The sequence below is a fragment of the Zalophus californianus genome, chromosome 10 (genome assembly GCF_009762305.2).
Source record: "Zalophus californianus isolate mZalCal1 chromosome 10, mZalCal1.pri.v2, whole genome shotgun sequence".
Lineage (NCBI taxonomy): Eukaryota > Metazoa > Chordata > Mammalia > Carnivora > Otariidae > Zalophus > Zalophus californianus.
In genome coordinates this window covers 80,712,693-80,727,013 of record NC_045604.1, presented here as the reverse complement: position 1 = coordinate 80,727,013, position 14,321 = coordinate 80,712,693, and the positions used below count along the sequence as shown (strand labels likewise).

The 14,321-nt window shown below is 44.7% G+C and overlaps 1 protein-coding gene across 5 annotated transcripts in view; it reads right to left on the bottom strand.

Moving 5' to 3' along the window:
• ERCC4 (ERCC excision repair 4, endonuclease catalytic subunit) overlaps positions 1-14,321 on the bottom strand; it is a 30,786-nt gene continuing 16,465 nt past the window's right edge. For all 5 annotated transcript variants that reach the window (XM_027611586.2, XM_027611588.2, XM_027611589.2 and 2 more), the window contains 3 exons: positions 13,190-13,282; positions 6,522-6,634; positions 1-4,239 (listed from right to left, as the gene is read on the bottom strand). In XM_027611586.2, coding sequence (XP_027467387.1) covers positions 3,506-4,239; positions 6,522-6,634; positions 13,190-13,282 — 940 coding nt within the window. In that variant the 3' untranslated portion in view covers positions 1-3,505. The remainder of the gene's footprint in view (positions 4,240-6,521; positions 6,635-13,189; positions 13,283-14,321) is intronic.

Genomic DNA, 14,321 nt, shown 5'->3' with positions numbered 1-14,321 from the left:
CAAACGCAAAAGCAGGGGGTTGGGAGAGCAGTTTGGCTTTAATCATTTATTCTGCACAACAAAAAACACATTAAATATTCTCTTCATTTTAAATTATATTTACCAACGTGTTGGAAATACAAATGCGCTGGGAATACATGTCCTTTTACTATACATTGTTATTTTTACTTTGCCCACAAAATGCTGAGGAAAATACGGAATACACATTTTATTAAAAACACACTCACATACAACTCTTGTTACAAATTGATATAAATCAGTTATGTCTCCCTCCCAACCAAATTTTGGCTTACATACCCGTAAATCAAAGAACAGCAGTGGCGTGGCTTACCAAAAACCTGTGGATAAAGATGGTTAAGTACTGGAGTTTGGAATTGGACAGGAAGTAGCAATAAACCAAAATAGAAAGCAAAATAATGAAGAAAAATGACAATGCACGTTGAAGTCTGGATATGTTTTAATATATTCAAGACTGAGAAAAGAACTTTCCTAAACTGTTGGTTTTTAAAAGGATCTTTCTAGGCTAAACTGAACACAAAGGAGAAGAGAATTTCCCTAAAGTTTTCTGAGCCAAAGGAAAATCAAATTATGCTTGAAAAACAAAAGCAAAGACTAATGATGTCTGTCTCTCTCCCCCCACGCACTTCTTCGCATTTGTTTCAGTGTAGACTTTCCGGCTGAAGGCCAGTTATTAATTCTATATTCTGTTATCTCAACACAACCAAATCTAGACTTAACCCTCTGTGTCCCGGTGGGTTGATGAATGGGACAATTATTTTCAGTCCCTCGTGAGCTGGGAAACTGCATTCTGGATGTACTCAAACCTACAGAGACATATGGTCTCCTGAGCCCCAGACTGAAGAAGTGGCAACTTCTTGCCAAAAGGACATTATTTATGGCCACTATTACTCTATAAAATGATTTCTTGTTGTATAACTTTAAAAAAATATCAAGAGGCACTATGATTTAAACAAAGTTGGAAACGGTTTCTCTCATCTTCCACACGCTCTGATTTTTATGGAAAAAACTTGGTAAAATAGAATAATGCTGATCTCAGGCCTTTAAAAAAAGGTTTTTAAAAAGCTAAGCATTAGTTCGTAAGTAAAAGGGATATTTACTATTCTGAAAGAAAAAAGGCAAAGGTAACAGTATGATGCTAGATAACAAAGTGATAAATTAATTTTGCAAATTCATGCATTAGTTCCCTTGCCAAAGATTCTTAGACTGTAAAAATCTGTAAGAGAATGTGATAAAAGTCAATACACGATGGTTGTACTGAAGGCTTTCCATAACTGGAGACACATTAAAATATATTTATTTAGTTGGAAGGGGAAGTGGGAGTGAGAGCCTTGCATCTGTAACGAGCATTTTCGAGTTCATTAGAAACTACCAGTCCTAATTCAGATACACACGAGACAGTGCACATCTTCAAATGTCCAGCACGTACAACAGCAAATAATAGCATCTGACAGCCAGAGACACCGGCTCTCTAAATACTACTAAGGCTGTTTCCCATGTTGTACTAGATGACAAGGCTTGTTTAAAATGGCGGCTTTAAGAACAGAGCTGATTTCTGAAAGCTTAAATTGGAGTGAGACCCATATCAAAAGACGTGCTATGTTCTGATCTGCCTTTTATGTAATGAAAGAACAATATAAGGCAGGTGGAATTCTACAAGAGAAACCAGAAACTATATACCATAAGCAGAAGCCCCAGACTAGGGTGAAGAAAAATCGTAATAACCATCTCCTTTTGAGGCGCTATGTCGATTTTAACGTACTTTTCACTCTGACTGGACTCTTAAATACATAATGAAGTGAAAATTAATACATGTACCTGACATCTTGTTTTCTAGTCTCCAAGGTCGCTTTTTAATCCTCGGACAACATTTAGTAGCCCAACCCTTTATTCTATCTTAAACTAACTTTTGTTTCCTGTCCTCTTCTCTGTTCCTCAGATCACTATACAGAATTCCATGTAACAACACGGTTCCCTGATACCCCTTAATTCATTCTTGTGGTACCCTGTATCGAGTTTGAAATCCAAATCTGCTTTAGCAGTACCAATGTAGGTTAACCTACCAAGAGAACAAGAAGTCGACATGAAAGGTTCAACTTGGAGAGGTCTGTTGAAAGAACTTCTGTGAAGGTGAAGACCATTTTGTGTTACGTGGTCCAGTGTCTACTCTGAGCTCAAACACTGTGACGAACAAAAACATGGCCGACATGGAGGAAACGTGTAACTGTGTGGTATGGCTAGTGAGACTGATGTCTATATCCACATCAGCTCTTGAGGTAGAAAATTTACTACTCATTACTAGATAGGAGAATAAGACCTAACTTAACAATGGTGAAATATAAAAGTTTAAAAACGGCACAAAGATGCTATGAATGTCCCATATGTACACTTCAGTAAAAAGCTAATTTAACCCAGTCGGAATGTTTGAGAAGGAGATGGTTTTGTGAGTTTTTAAGTATGTATATATTTCTCTGGAATTCTTAGATATTCTACGCATTGATCTTCCACTTACTTTTTAAGTCCTTTCTCTTGACTCCAGGAAGGAAAACCAAATCTTAAAGACTTGCTGGGCCACTCAATTTGCTTGTGTGGGGACCCTCACAGAGATGCAAGGAGGCGCTCAGCACAGGGACAGGAAGAGGGGGGGATCGGAGGGTGAACTTATACTGGGCGAGGAGAAGCTCTGGTGCTGGTGGTCTCAGGGCGTGGGAAGAGAGGCTCAGGGATGAGGAAGTCTTAGGAGACTCTAACTCGCCGTTCGGGCTTAGAGATCTCAGAGTTAGGAGGTTAAATATTTGAAAAAATGAGCATTCCAAGGACTCCTTCACTTGCACCATCAATTTCTGGAAAGAGGGAATTCATTTCATGTCTAAAAACTACTGGCTTTGCACAACCGAGTCATAGTACATGTCCCACACGCTCAGGGGATTAGGGAATGAACCAGCGAGGTTTCGAGGAGGCTGTCTTACACGGGCACCAGGGAGTCCCCAGGAATTTCTCTTAGAGGCAGAAAGATGCCAGAACGTGTTTGAGGACAATGTGGGGAGAACTGGTAAAGGATGGCAGAGGGGTTTCCTTCTCTGGGTTCCGGGGCACCTCTGAAGCGGGTAAGAATATGATTGTATGTTTTACCGGTTTGTGTCAGAAACATAAACTGCCGCCTGTTTCAAGAATGGCCTTCTAGAAACACCTGCGGACACCTCCCCGGCTCCGGACCCACCTCACTTAAGAACGGAGCATGCGGACCCTGGCCTGGGCAGCGGGGGGAGGGAGGAGAGCAGGCGCGGGAACGTGAAAATGGTGTCTGAACTTAAGACTTCCGAGAGGAATCTTGGCTTCTGGTGCGCAGAGCCAGTAAGCGGACGGCTCGGCCGTTAAGTGCTGGAAGACCAGGCAATCGGGAACTAATGATGAATGGGGACCCATGAATGCCGGCAAAGAGCGGCTGGAAAGCACGGTCTGGGGACAAGAAGACAGACGTCACTGTTCATTTTCTCATTTTCCCCTTAGACACGACGTCTGCGTAAGAGGTGTGAATGAAGTCATAGAGCTGCTTGGCATTCCCGGCGTTGCCCAGAATACCTGCCAGTTTGTCCTGCGACAGGCTGGCGAGCTCTGCGATGTTCTGCACGTGCTGCATCAAGGTGCGACAGTTCTTGGCATTCACCCCCGGCATCTTTAACAAGAAGTCCTGGGGGCCGGGATTGTACTTCTCCGACTCCGGGAGCGTTTCCGAATCCGCTGTGACGGCCATGGCCGTGGCCGCATCGGGCTGTGGCCTGTTCTGCTTCAGCTCCTCGAACAGCTCGGCGGTGGCGTGAGGGGAGGGGCACCAGAGAATCCGGAGTCTGGGGAAGTGGAGCGTGAGGAGGGTGAGTTTGGAGCTGATGTCGTTGCTGGAGATCTCCTGATGGAGTGCGCCCCGGGACGTGAGGGAGAAGGGCTTGCCGGGGTCGAACTCGATGAGCAGCACCGGGCGCTTGTAGTAGCGGGACATGGAGACGCACTGGCCGTATAGGCGGCCGTTGCTTAACGAGCCAATCAGGTCGCTGATGCTCTTACGCTCCACGCACATTTCCGGGGTCAGAATGTAGTCTCCGACCTCCAGAGTCACAGGTTCGATGTCGATGCCCCGACGGTGGATCAGGGACGGCAGTTCACTGCGAAACTCACGCACATCCACGACTATAGTCTGCGGCGTCCGGCTCTGTTCCTGGCCGCCTGGGAACAAAAAGCAGCATCTTAGGTGATGGCACTGAGGAAGAGCTCTCAAAGACGGAAGAGAACAATGAAAGTTTAAAATCTGTGTTTCTGGGGCGCCTGGGTGGCTCAGTTGGTTAAGTGCTGGACTTGATTTTGGCTCAGGTCATGATCTCCGGGTTGTGAGATTGAGTCCCACGCTGGGCTCCATGCTCAGCGGGGAGCCTGCTTCTCTCCCTTCTCTCCCTCTGCTCCGTCCCCTGCTCGCTCTCTCTCTCTAAATAAATAAATCTTTAAAAAAATAAAAAATCAAATCAAATCTGTTTCTGCTGTCAACCTGTGATGCACGGTAACATAATACCCCATGTTGTTATTCCTCATTTTTCTGTGTTTTCAGAAAGGTTTGTTTACAGAGTAAATAAAAGCGATTTCTCTTAAACTAAATAGAGCTGTGAGAAAAGTCATGATGATTCATGAACACCAGCATTTGCTGTCACCTTCCCTCTGCAGCTACCTGGACGTCTGGTCCCTGATGGTCTCACTGCCCACATCCTACTGACCATTGCATTCCTAATTCCTATGACAGAGTCGGCACGTACTAGACGCCTAAAAACGCTTGCTGAGTCAACTGCCTTAGAAGCTGTCGTGAAAAATTCTGGAGCCGTTAGTTCTTGTACCAGTGAGTCTGGACGTAGGAAAATGGAAGAAGCCGGTGGACCAGAACTTCCCACATTCGAATGTGCCCAGAATCGCCTGGGAGCAAGTTAGAGGAGGTTCTGTATTCAGTAGGTCTGGGGTGGGGCCTGAGACTCTGCGTTTCTAACGACATCCCAGGTAATGCTAAGGCTGCTGGCTTAAGGACAGTACTTGTGAGGACCAGGGGCTGCCGTGCGCAGAATAACGGTCCCTTTGAGATGCCCATGTTCTAATCCCTGGAATGTGTGAATATGTTACTTTACATGGCAAAAGGGACACTGCAAATGTGATTAAATTTAGGAGATTGTTCTGGATTAGCCAAGCGGGCCCAAAGGTCCTTACAAGTGAAAGAGGGAAGCAGGAAGGGCAGAGTCAGAGCCACCGGCTCTGAAGGTAGAGGATGGGGCCAGGAGCCAAAGAGTGCAGGTGCCTCTAGAAAGGAAAGGCAGGGAGATGGAGTCTTCCCTAGAGCCTCCAGGAGGAGCACAGCCCGGCTCACACCTTGGTTTTAGCCCAGTGAAACCTGTTTGGACTTTGGAATTTTAAGACAATAAGTGTAAGATAAGAAACGTATGTTGTTTCAAGCCCCTGAGTTTGTGGTCAGTTGTTACAGCAGCCGCAGGACATGACAAGGGCCTGGAGGACTGAACTCAGGACAGACTTCCGTAAATAGCATTCTGCGTGGCACTTACATGCTCAAATCTAGCTTCCTTCATTCGGCCTGGCGTTCTATATTCTGCATGAAATGTCACCGACCTGAGTTAATAAGAATCTTCTTCAAAAAAGACCTAGATGCTCTGAGGCCATGTTTCCCAAAGTTCAGTCCAGGGACCACTCCCATCAGAAGGCCCTGAGGTGCTGACCCCATTTCAGATGCACTGAATGAGAATTTCCATGGACTGAGGCCTGTGGCTCCATAGCTTTAACAAGCCTTTGAGGTTATGCCTGAGTATACTGGGTTTGGGAGGCCCGCGGCTCTAACCGGGCCCCCACCAGAGGCCAAGTCAACTCCATCATATTGCGCTCCTCAGGCCGCTTGGCTGACCGCAGCTGCTGCCATGGGGAAACGGGGATACGGGAAGCGGGGGAGGGGGTGGTTACATCTGGGTCACGCTGCACTTGGAATTCAGCACGTCTTGCTGGCACACCACAGTTCAGACACTGCACCGCAAGGAGGGAGCCACGCACCTGGGATCTGGAGAAGTGCCAAGAAGCAACACACGGAGGCAAGAAGAGAAGTGGGGATGTGCTCCAGACAACTCCTGTTTGCCTGCGGTAAAGCGGCTTCTTCGGGTAAAAATAAGAACCTAAATGCCACTTATCAAAGTTTCTTTGCAAAAGTACATTTTGAATCTCAGCCAGCCAACCACATTTACAAGCAATGCTGGACCGTGACTGATTTCAAGGTTGGGGTGCCTACAACACAGCCCCCTTATTCTACCCATGAGGAGCCACAGCTCTGGGAGGGCCATGTGGTTAGTGAAAGGCAGCACCGGCACCCAGTTTTACAAGTTTCTTGAGAAAAACCCCGCCTCTGCAGAGATGCTCTAGGACCCCAGAGCCTCTGTGGCAGGCGCCGGGAGTGCGTGGCACAGGGTGGGTCTCACCTGCTTTCCGGGTGTCGGTGGGAGCACCTGCAGCTGCGCAGCCCCTGACCAGGTCCGGATTTGCTTCGTCCCTACCTTCCCTTCCTTCAGGGACCACCATGCTGGCCTTCTCCCTGGGGCGGAAAATAGTTTAAACAGTTTCTTGAATGAATTTCAAAATTCCAGATTTTAATCTTTTATAGATTCTAACATAAAAATGGCCACAAGAGTGTCAAGATGAGAAATATGTTAGATAAATAAGTACAGTAAATATACACAGATGAGCGGCAGGTAAAGGAAGGAGAAAGAATTTCTTGGTTGGGTGCTACTTCCGATCTTCCAGAGTTAAAAAGAGCTGCTGTTTATTTTCCATTCTCTATGTCCTTCATGCACTTTGGGACATGAAATAAGCAGGTAAAAAATGCCACCAAGAGATTGAGACTTTTTATAAAAACATGCTAATGTGTTATTGAGCATTAAGAATAATTTAAATAATTTATATTCTAATACGTTCAGAGTAAATCATAAATAGGAATGGTTAAAAAAATCAATGATTAAGAAAATCAAAGCACAGATGATGGAACTTCGATTCAAAAACCTCCAGGTGAGAGGCCCCAACAGAGATTTAAACAAAAAATCAACATCTCCTGTTGGCAATACTGCAGCATGAATTCCCTCGCTCATGCATTTGTTCTAAAAACCTTTCTGGAGTGCTCCTACCTGCCATGTTAGGTGCTCTGATATACACATGGTTACACAGTAATTCCTGTCTTCTAGGTAGCTCGGCATCCCACATCTGGTAGACTGACAGGACAGTACAACCACAGCTAAGACTCGTAATCAGGGACGACAATTATGACAATATCCTTGATAACCAAAGAGCCAGGCTTGCCATGGTCTTATTTTTCAAAACTAGGGAAGTACGTTATCATCAATCCATGAACCAGCAAGTGCTATGTCTAGGAGGGACAGAAGGGATGTATGAGGCTGGCTCTCAGCCCTCGTAGGGCAGGAAACTGAGTTCGGGGAGCATAAGCAGGCATGACACAATGGTGCGACTGACCAACGGCAGGAACAGAGCCCAGGGTACCGTGAGGCAGAAGGCGGATGGGCCCTCAGTACTCACTAATCATTTAAGTAAGGGCTAAAAAGCAAAGACTTTCTAATTAAAGGAAATAAAACCGGATGGACCGATTTTCCAACCACTCTGGATAAACGATGTTTTATTTTTTTATTTTTTTTTAAGATTTTATTTATTTATTTGAGAGAGAGAATGAGAGAGAGAGAGAGAGAGAGAGAGAGAGCACATGAGAGGGGGGAGGGTCAGAGGGAGAAGCAGACTCCCCGCTGAGCAGGGAGCCCGATGCGGGACTCGATCCCGGGACTCCAGGATCATGACCTGAGCCGAAGGCAGTCGCTTAACCAACTGAGCCACCCAGGCGCCCTGGATAAACGATGTTTTAGAACAGGGTACCACTCCAAGATACCACTGAAGAACAGAAATTACAACTTTAAATTCTATACTCCTTGAAACAATATACAAACTCAAAGTTATTATTAGTACGGCATTTTGTAAACAGTTCACATGAGGGGGCCAGCATAGTTCCAGGTCCGTTCTTCCTCACGATTCTCAACATGAGCGTCAAGTGTGGCCTGCTGGAATAGTCTTTGCAATGGCTGTGGCCCTGAAAGCCACTCATTACTGCTCCGTGATACCTACTGGACTTGCGTTGAGGACAAAGGGCAAACTATTCAGCAAAATTATTGCTCTTCAATTTCTTTTTCTTTAACATTTGGGATTAATACTGGGCATCTTTTTTCTCTTTATTTCCACTTACTTTACTGGCTAAGCTACATATCACACATGGGGGCATCCCCATTTTCTGATTAATTTGTAGTCTGTGAGTGGCTGTATAGCCTAGTGGGTTAGAGTATGAATTCCTATTCCGTGAATCTGAAACTACTGACTGGCCGTGCAGCCTTGGGCAAGTAGTTTAGTGGCTCTGTGCCTCAATTTCATCTGTAAAATGGGCATAATAATAAAACCTACCCCAAAAGAGTCATGTTAGGAGGATTATCCACTGTAGAAGGTACTCAGAACAGTGCCTGGCACATAATAGGCATTATAAAATGTTAGCTGTTATTATAACTGTACTTTTCTTATAATGTGGTTACCTCATTCCCTAATTATCCATGATAATGCTGAAAAACCAAAGATTTGCTTTCAGATGATTCCACAACGGTTTCAAGTAATATTGTTATATAAAAACAGCTAGTTTACTATGAAATGTTAGAACTTAACTGCAAATTGAATCCGAGAAATAATAAACTCCTGAAATGAAGCCTGGATTGTGAAGAACATAGTAAGTCTCCCTAACTGGTAACTCAAACTAATATAACAGAAACTTGCCATCATAATAAATATTCAGTTCTTTGCTTTCAACATTTAGCATAATTACCCAAGTCGCTCCGTGTGACAGATACAAAATGATAACTACAAATGCAGATTCTTATTTCCACTTAATCTAAAGTACAGAGGTTTCTTATTTTTGCTTTAAGATCTTTAATGATATCTGAATAGCCTGTACAACAATGATAATATAGGGGGGAGGCACTGAACTAGAAGTCTTCCTCCAATGGGCATGGATTCTGGCCCACATGCTAACTCATTTTAGGGTCACATAGTTCTTTTTTTATTTTTTAAGGAATCTCTACACTCAACGTGGGGCTCGAACTCACAAACACAAGATCAAGAGTTGTGTGCTTCACTGACAGAGCCAGACAGGCGCCCTGGCGATCATGTTTGCTGACTAAAATTCCAAAGAACCTTACCCCTGCCTTTGAAAAGCAGTGACCTCTCTAAAACTATGTACACTCAGAATGCTTTTTTTTTTTTTTCTTCTACCCAGGGAGCATTTTATTATCAATACTTAGGAGTGTCATTTTTTTTTTTTTCTCTCTTGACATCTGTAATTGAATGATCTAGCCCAGACAAGCTATCCTTCCACTGCCAGTTTGCCAGATTCATTCCTTTCGGGTTATTTTAAATAGTAGCACTGCTTTTATTCTTACGACATCACCCATGGAGGTCCTGGCAAAAGCACATTGTCTTATTCTCACATTAAATTTCCAAGGACAGGCTCGGTGCAAATGCTCTTTCAGCAACGCACCTCACATATATTTTCCTTTTCAAAACAAACACTTCTCAAATTCCCCAAGTTTTCTGGGAAAGTAAATATCTTAAGATTCTAAATGGTGTAACTATCTGATTGCTGTGTAATACGGGAAGATCTACCTTAAAATAAGTAGATGGTCACCACTGAGAGCTAGGAAATTAAACCAGGCCAGAGATAAAATTACATTAAAATGTGATATGGAAATTATCAGGTAGACTGAAATGTAGGGGACAGTCCATATTCCAGATTCCGCTGGGTGGATTCCAGTATGGGCCAGGCTTATCCACACCTTGTCACCGAGCCCTCTGATGTGGAGACTCACTTGTATACAACAGGAATGGCACGGAGTCTGCAGTATCTTGCCACAATCTACTAAAAGTATTCTTTTCTAGATGAGGTTCCCTGATTCATTAAAGAAGAGGCAGCCTAGAGCATGAAAACTCAACTTACTCAGGTTCCTTCTTCCCCACATTCTACCAGGCTCTCTTGGCTACAACCCTGCAGGAAAGGCCCAGTCTCCTCAGGGAGATAAGCTCTGAACCCTCATTCTGGGAATGAGCTCTGAAACCTTGGAATATCCTCCCTTATAAGAGGGTTTTATATGCCTGAGGCCTGAGGCCACATGGCACCAGTGTGATCAGATGATCTATGTGCACACCTTGATTTATGGTGAATACCTGTTTTTGCTCTGGGGGGATGGAGTCTGCCATGTGGGTACTGTGTCTACATGACTGACCCCCAATAAAAACGCTGGACCCCAAGGTCTGGGTAAGCTTCCCTGTGGATAACGCTCGCCATGAGCTGTCACACACTGTGGCTGGGAGGATGAAGTACATCGGTGTGACTCCACAGGGAGAGGACACCTGGGAGCTTATACCTGGATTTTCCTGGACTTGGCTCCATGGCTTCTTACCCTTCTCTGATTTTAATCTGTGTCCTTTTGCTGTCATATACCCAAACTGGGAGGATACCAGTTTTTCTGGCTCCTGTGGGCCCTTCTGGTGAATCGCTGAGCCGGCGGGTGGTCTTAGGGACCCTCAGCATGAACACCAGTAACCTAATCTGAATGATCTTTAGCTCTCTGTACTCATCTGTAACTCGGGGACGGTTAACTCAGGAAGACTCAGGCAGAGGATGTTTTGTAAAGAGTGAAGGACTGGTTAGGAGATACTGACCCACATCCTATAGCACCAATTCTTTTTTTTTTTTTTTTAGAATTTATTTATTTATTTGACAGAGAGAGAGCACAAGCAGGGGGAGTGGCAGGCAGAGGGAGAGGGAGAAGCAGACTCCCCACTGGGCAGGGAGCCTGACACGGGACCCGATTCCAGGACCCTGGGATCACGACCCCAGCCGAAGGCAGATGCTTAACCGACTGAGCCACCCAGGCGCCCCTAGCAACAATTCTGTGATTCCATCTCCTGCATCTCTCTTCAATCTGTTCCCTTCTCCCTGTCAACCTAATCTTGGCTACCACCTTTTCTCCGGACTTGTTTCCCTGCTCTATCCATTCCTCCGTTAGGAGGCCAAGAGAGAGCCTCTAAAAATAGACTTTCTACTGAGAATGCTTCAATGCTGTCTTATCGCCTCTACAGGCACGTTCTGAATCCTCAGCAGGGCTTCTGATACCCTGGAGCTTTCACACACAGAAGCCCCTTCCCACCCTGTCGATGTAGCACCTAGTGCACACTCCTCATGCATTGTTTACCTGTCACTTCTTCTGTGAAGGCACCCGGGTCCCCACCCTGGGCCAGGTCTGACCTGTGCTAGCACACCCATTCCTTCACCTTTACAGCCAGACTCTGTACATGTCCAGTTAGTGTAGTATTATTACCTAATGTTCGTCTTTTCCACTAGAGGATGAGCTCGAGGAGGGGAGGGACCTCCAGCACCACTGTGACTACAGCATTTTATTATTAGCACAGGGCTTGGTGCCTCAGAGATGCCCAGTAGACATCTGTTGACTGTTTTGAGTCTTGGGGGAGTGAAGATCTAGAAGACACAGAGAAGAACTAAAAGCTTTGGACAAGAAGAGGCCAGCTGTTTAACACCTGGTTGGTTATCACACTCTCTGAAATATTTTATTTATTTTAAGCAGTTCGGTTAAGCATCTACCTTTGGTTCAGGTCATGATCCCAAGGTCCTGGGATCGAGCCCGGTGTTGGGCTCCCTGCTCACCGAGGAGTCTGCTTCTCTCTCTCCTTCTGCCCTACCCTCACCAGCCCCCGCTCATGCTCTCTAATAAATAAGTAAAATCTTAAAAAAGAAAACCCTATACATATACACATAGACCATATAAACCATCCCATAGAGCATGTTAACAGAAAACATTTTCATAGGCTGAAAGGACTAACCAGAAGCTGGAAGAATCTGTGGCCAAGGCATGTAGTACTCACAAAGGATATGGGCGGGGCAGGGGGGTGGTCCTGCCCATGTAGTATGCTGAGCCGCTCCACAGGGACTCAGTGGCCTTGATTCAGGAGGCACCTGGGAATGCATGCCCTGGATGGACTGGGGTACGGGGAGATTTTAGGTTTAGCCCATAGTCAGTGTTGGAGGAAGGTTGTTCATTTTGAAATTCTGTGTAGAGTCCTGGCATGCTAACAGCCACTAAAAATGATTTCTGCCCTCTCATTGCCACTGATGCATTACCAATATCTGTGGCTTGGAAGATTGGTCAGTCCAAGCCATGGTCTCCTCTGGTCTAGCCTCTTCTCTGGCTCAGCTCAAGGATGCCCCATCTAGCCCCTGCCCTGTCTTTTGAGGCTCCTTAGAGATCATGTGACCCATCTTCCCACACCAAGCTGCCATCTCCTTGACAACACCCCGGTACAAGGTTATCAGATTTCTCAAACACCTGCGGTGGGTCAAAGGTGGCCATCTAGTCTGTGCACATGTCACTTAGAACATTTTCCTAATGTTACACTGGAAAGCATTTTCTATTTGGATTTGGAACATTACCAGACACTCATCCTAAAACAGTACACGTACATTCAGATAAACATCACACCTTCAAAAAAATACTTTCCCAGAGTGATTCTACTGCTGGTGATCTGAACTGACTCGGTTGTAAAAGCATTTCCCAGCAAATGGTAAGGCAGTCACCCACCCACAGACAATGGAAATTTCACCAGGAGAAAATAAATCATAATTCCAAGGGAAGGGAGAAAGCTTGTGTGTGGGGGTGGGGGCTGGGAGGGGGAGATTTAAGAACATGTATCTTAGAAAAGGAGTGGTTGAGCTGTATTTTTGGTGTTTTATGTTACATGTCTTTACAAGCAGCTCTCGCCACGTTTCCAATATCCCGTTAAACCACTGAAAGGCAACTGGAGATAGGTGGAAAAAGAGAGGGAGGAGACAAGAAATGTGCACATACCCCAGGGATGAATCAGACCACAGGTTTATCTTGAGGTGATGCTCCCAACTTCTTCCCCCTTCCATCTTTCCTGAGGGCAATCAGATATGCCCCCACCCAGAGAAGCCTCTAGATCTTAAAAGGCCTCTATCTTTTACCTTATGAGTTTCTCAAAAGCTTCCTTTTCTTTCCGCAAAGCAGTGAGATAGCGCTGTTCCTCGGTTGAACCTCCATATATAAGAAAGTAGACCCTGCCAGTTAAAACAGAACTCTTTTAGGCTGTAAAAACATAATTTTTAATCACTGAAAGGAAGAGCGTAGCGTTTGAAATCAGCAATCTAAACTGCTCAAATAATAAATATTTGACCAAGAATAAAAGGCTCCATTAATCACGTACCTAAAATTAAGCTGCCTAAACCCCACCTGGTAAAAGTCTCATTACCACGTTTTTCTCCTTCACCGAAAGGAGGAACACAGTTTAGGTAAACACTGAAATATAACTAGAGGGATAGAATAATCCTTGCCTCATAACTATAAACAAATCAGAAAACACAAAATCTCAGCAGCTTCTCTTTTTTCAATTTTTTCTTTACACGTCTGCCAAACAATCATTTGCAAAGTTGGATAGTAGTTATAAAATGCAGCTTGTGAAAGTTCACGTTAGTGAGAAATAAACAAATGAAATCTATATGACCTTTATCTTCTTTCTCGGCTCTTTTTTATCAGTGTCTTCACAGAACCAAGTCATCACACATGTTATATACACAGAGATGCAGAAGACACATGGGTGATACCGGGCTCGAGAAAATAATTTAATATATTATTTTCTCCTAGGAAGGACGGCTTTTCTATCTTATTTGTTGCTCAAAGGCTGAATTAAGTACCTCCTCTGTCTCTCTTCCTCACCTTCTATCAGAGGTTTTTCCTTTTTTAGCCTTCGACATTTCTTCTGGACTTTATGCTCCTAGGTTATATTTCTTTGAAGTGTGGACCGAGAAAAAAAACCATCGGACAATGAATCCAGAGACCTCAGCTCTCCCCCACAAGTGCTATGTGGCCAAGGGCAAGTCATTCGTTATTACTGGGACTCAGTTTCCCATCAACGCAGGAAGCAATTGAACTCCAAGGTCCCTTCTGACTCTGACATTTTGTTTCCAAATATCACGCTATTCCATTCTCAGGCAACAAAGAACTTGGGAGCATACAAGCTATCTATAAAGCTGATCAGTAGCAAAGTCTGAAAAATTTACCAGCCTATAATTCATTTAATCTCTTCATCCTGTGTTATTT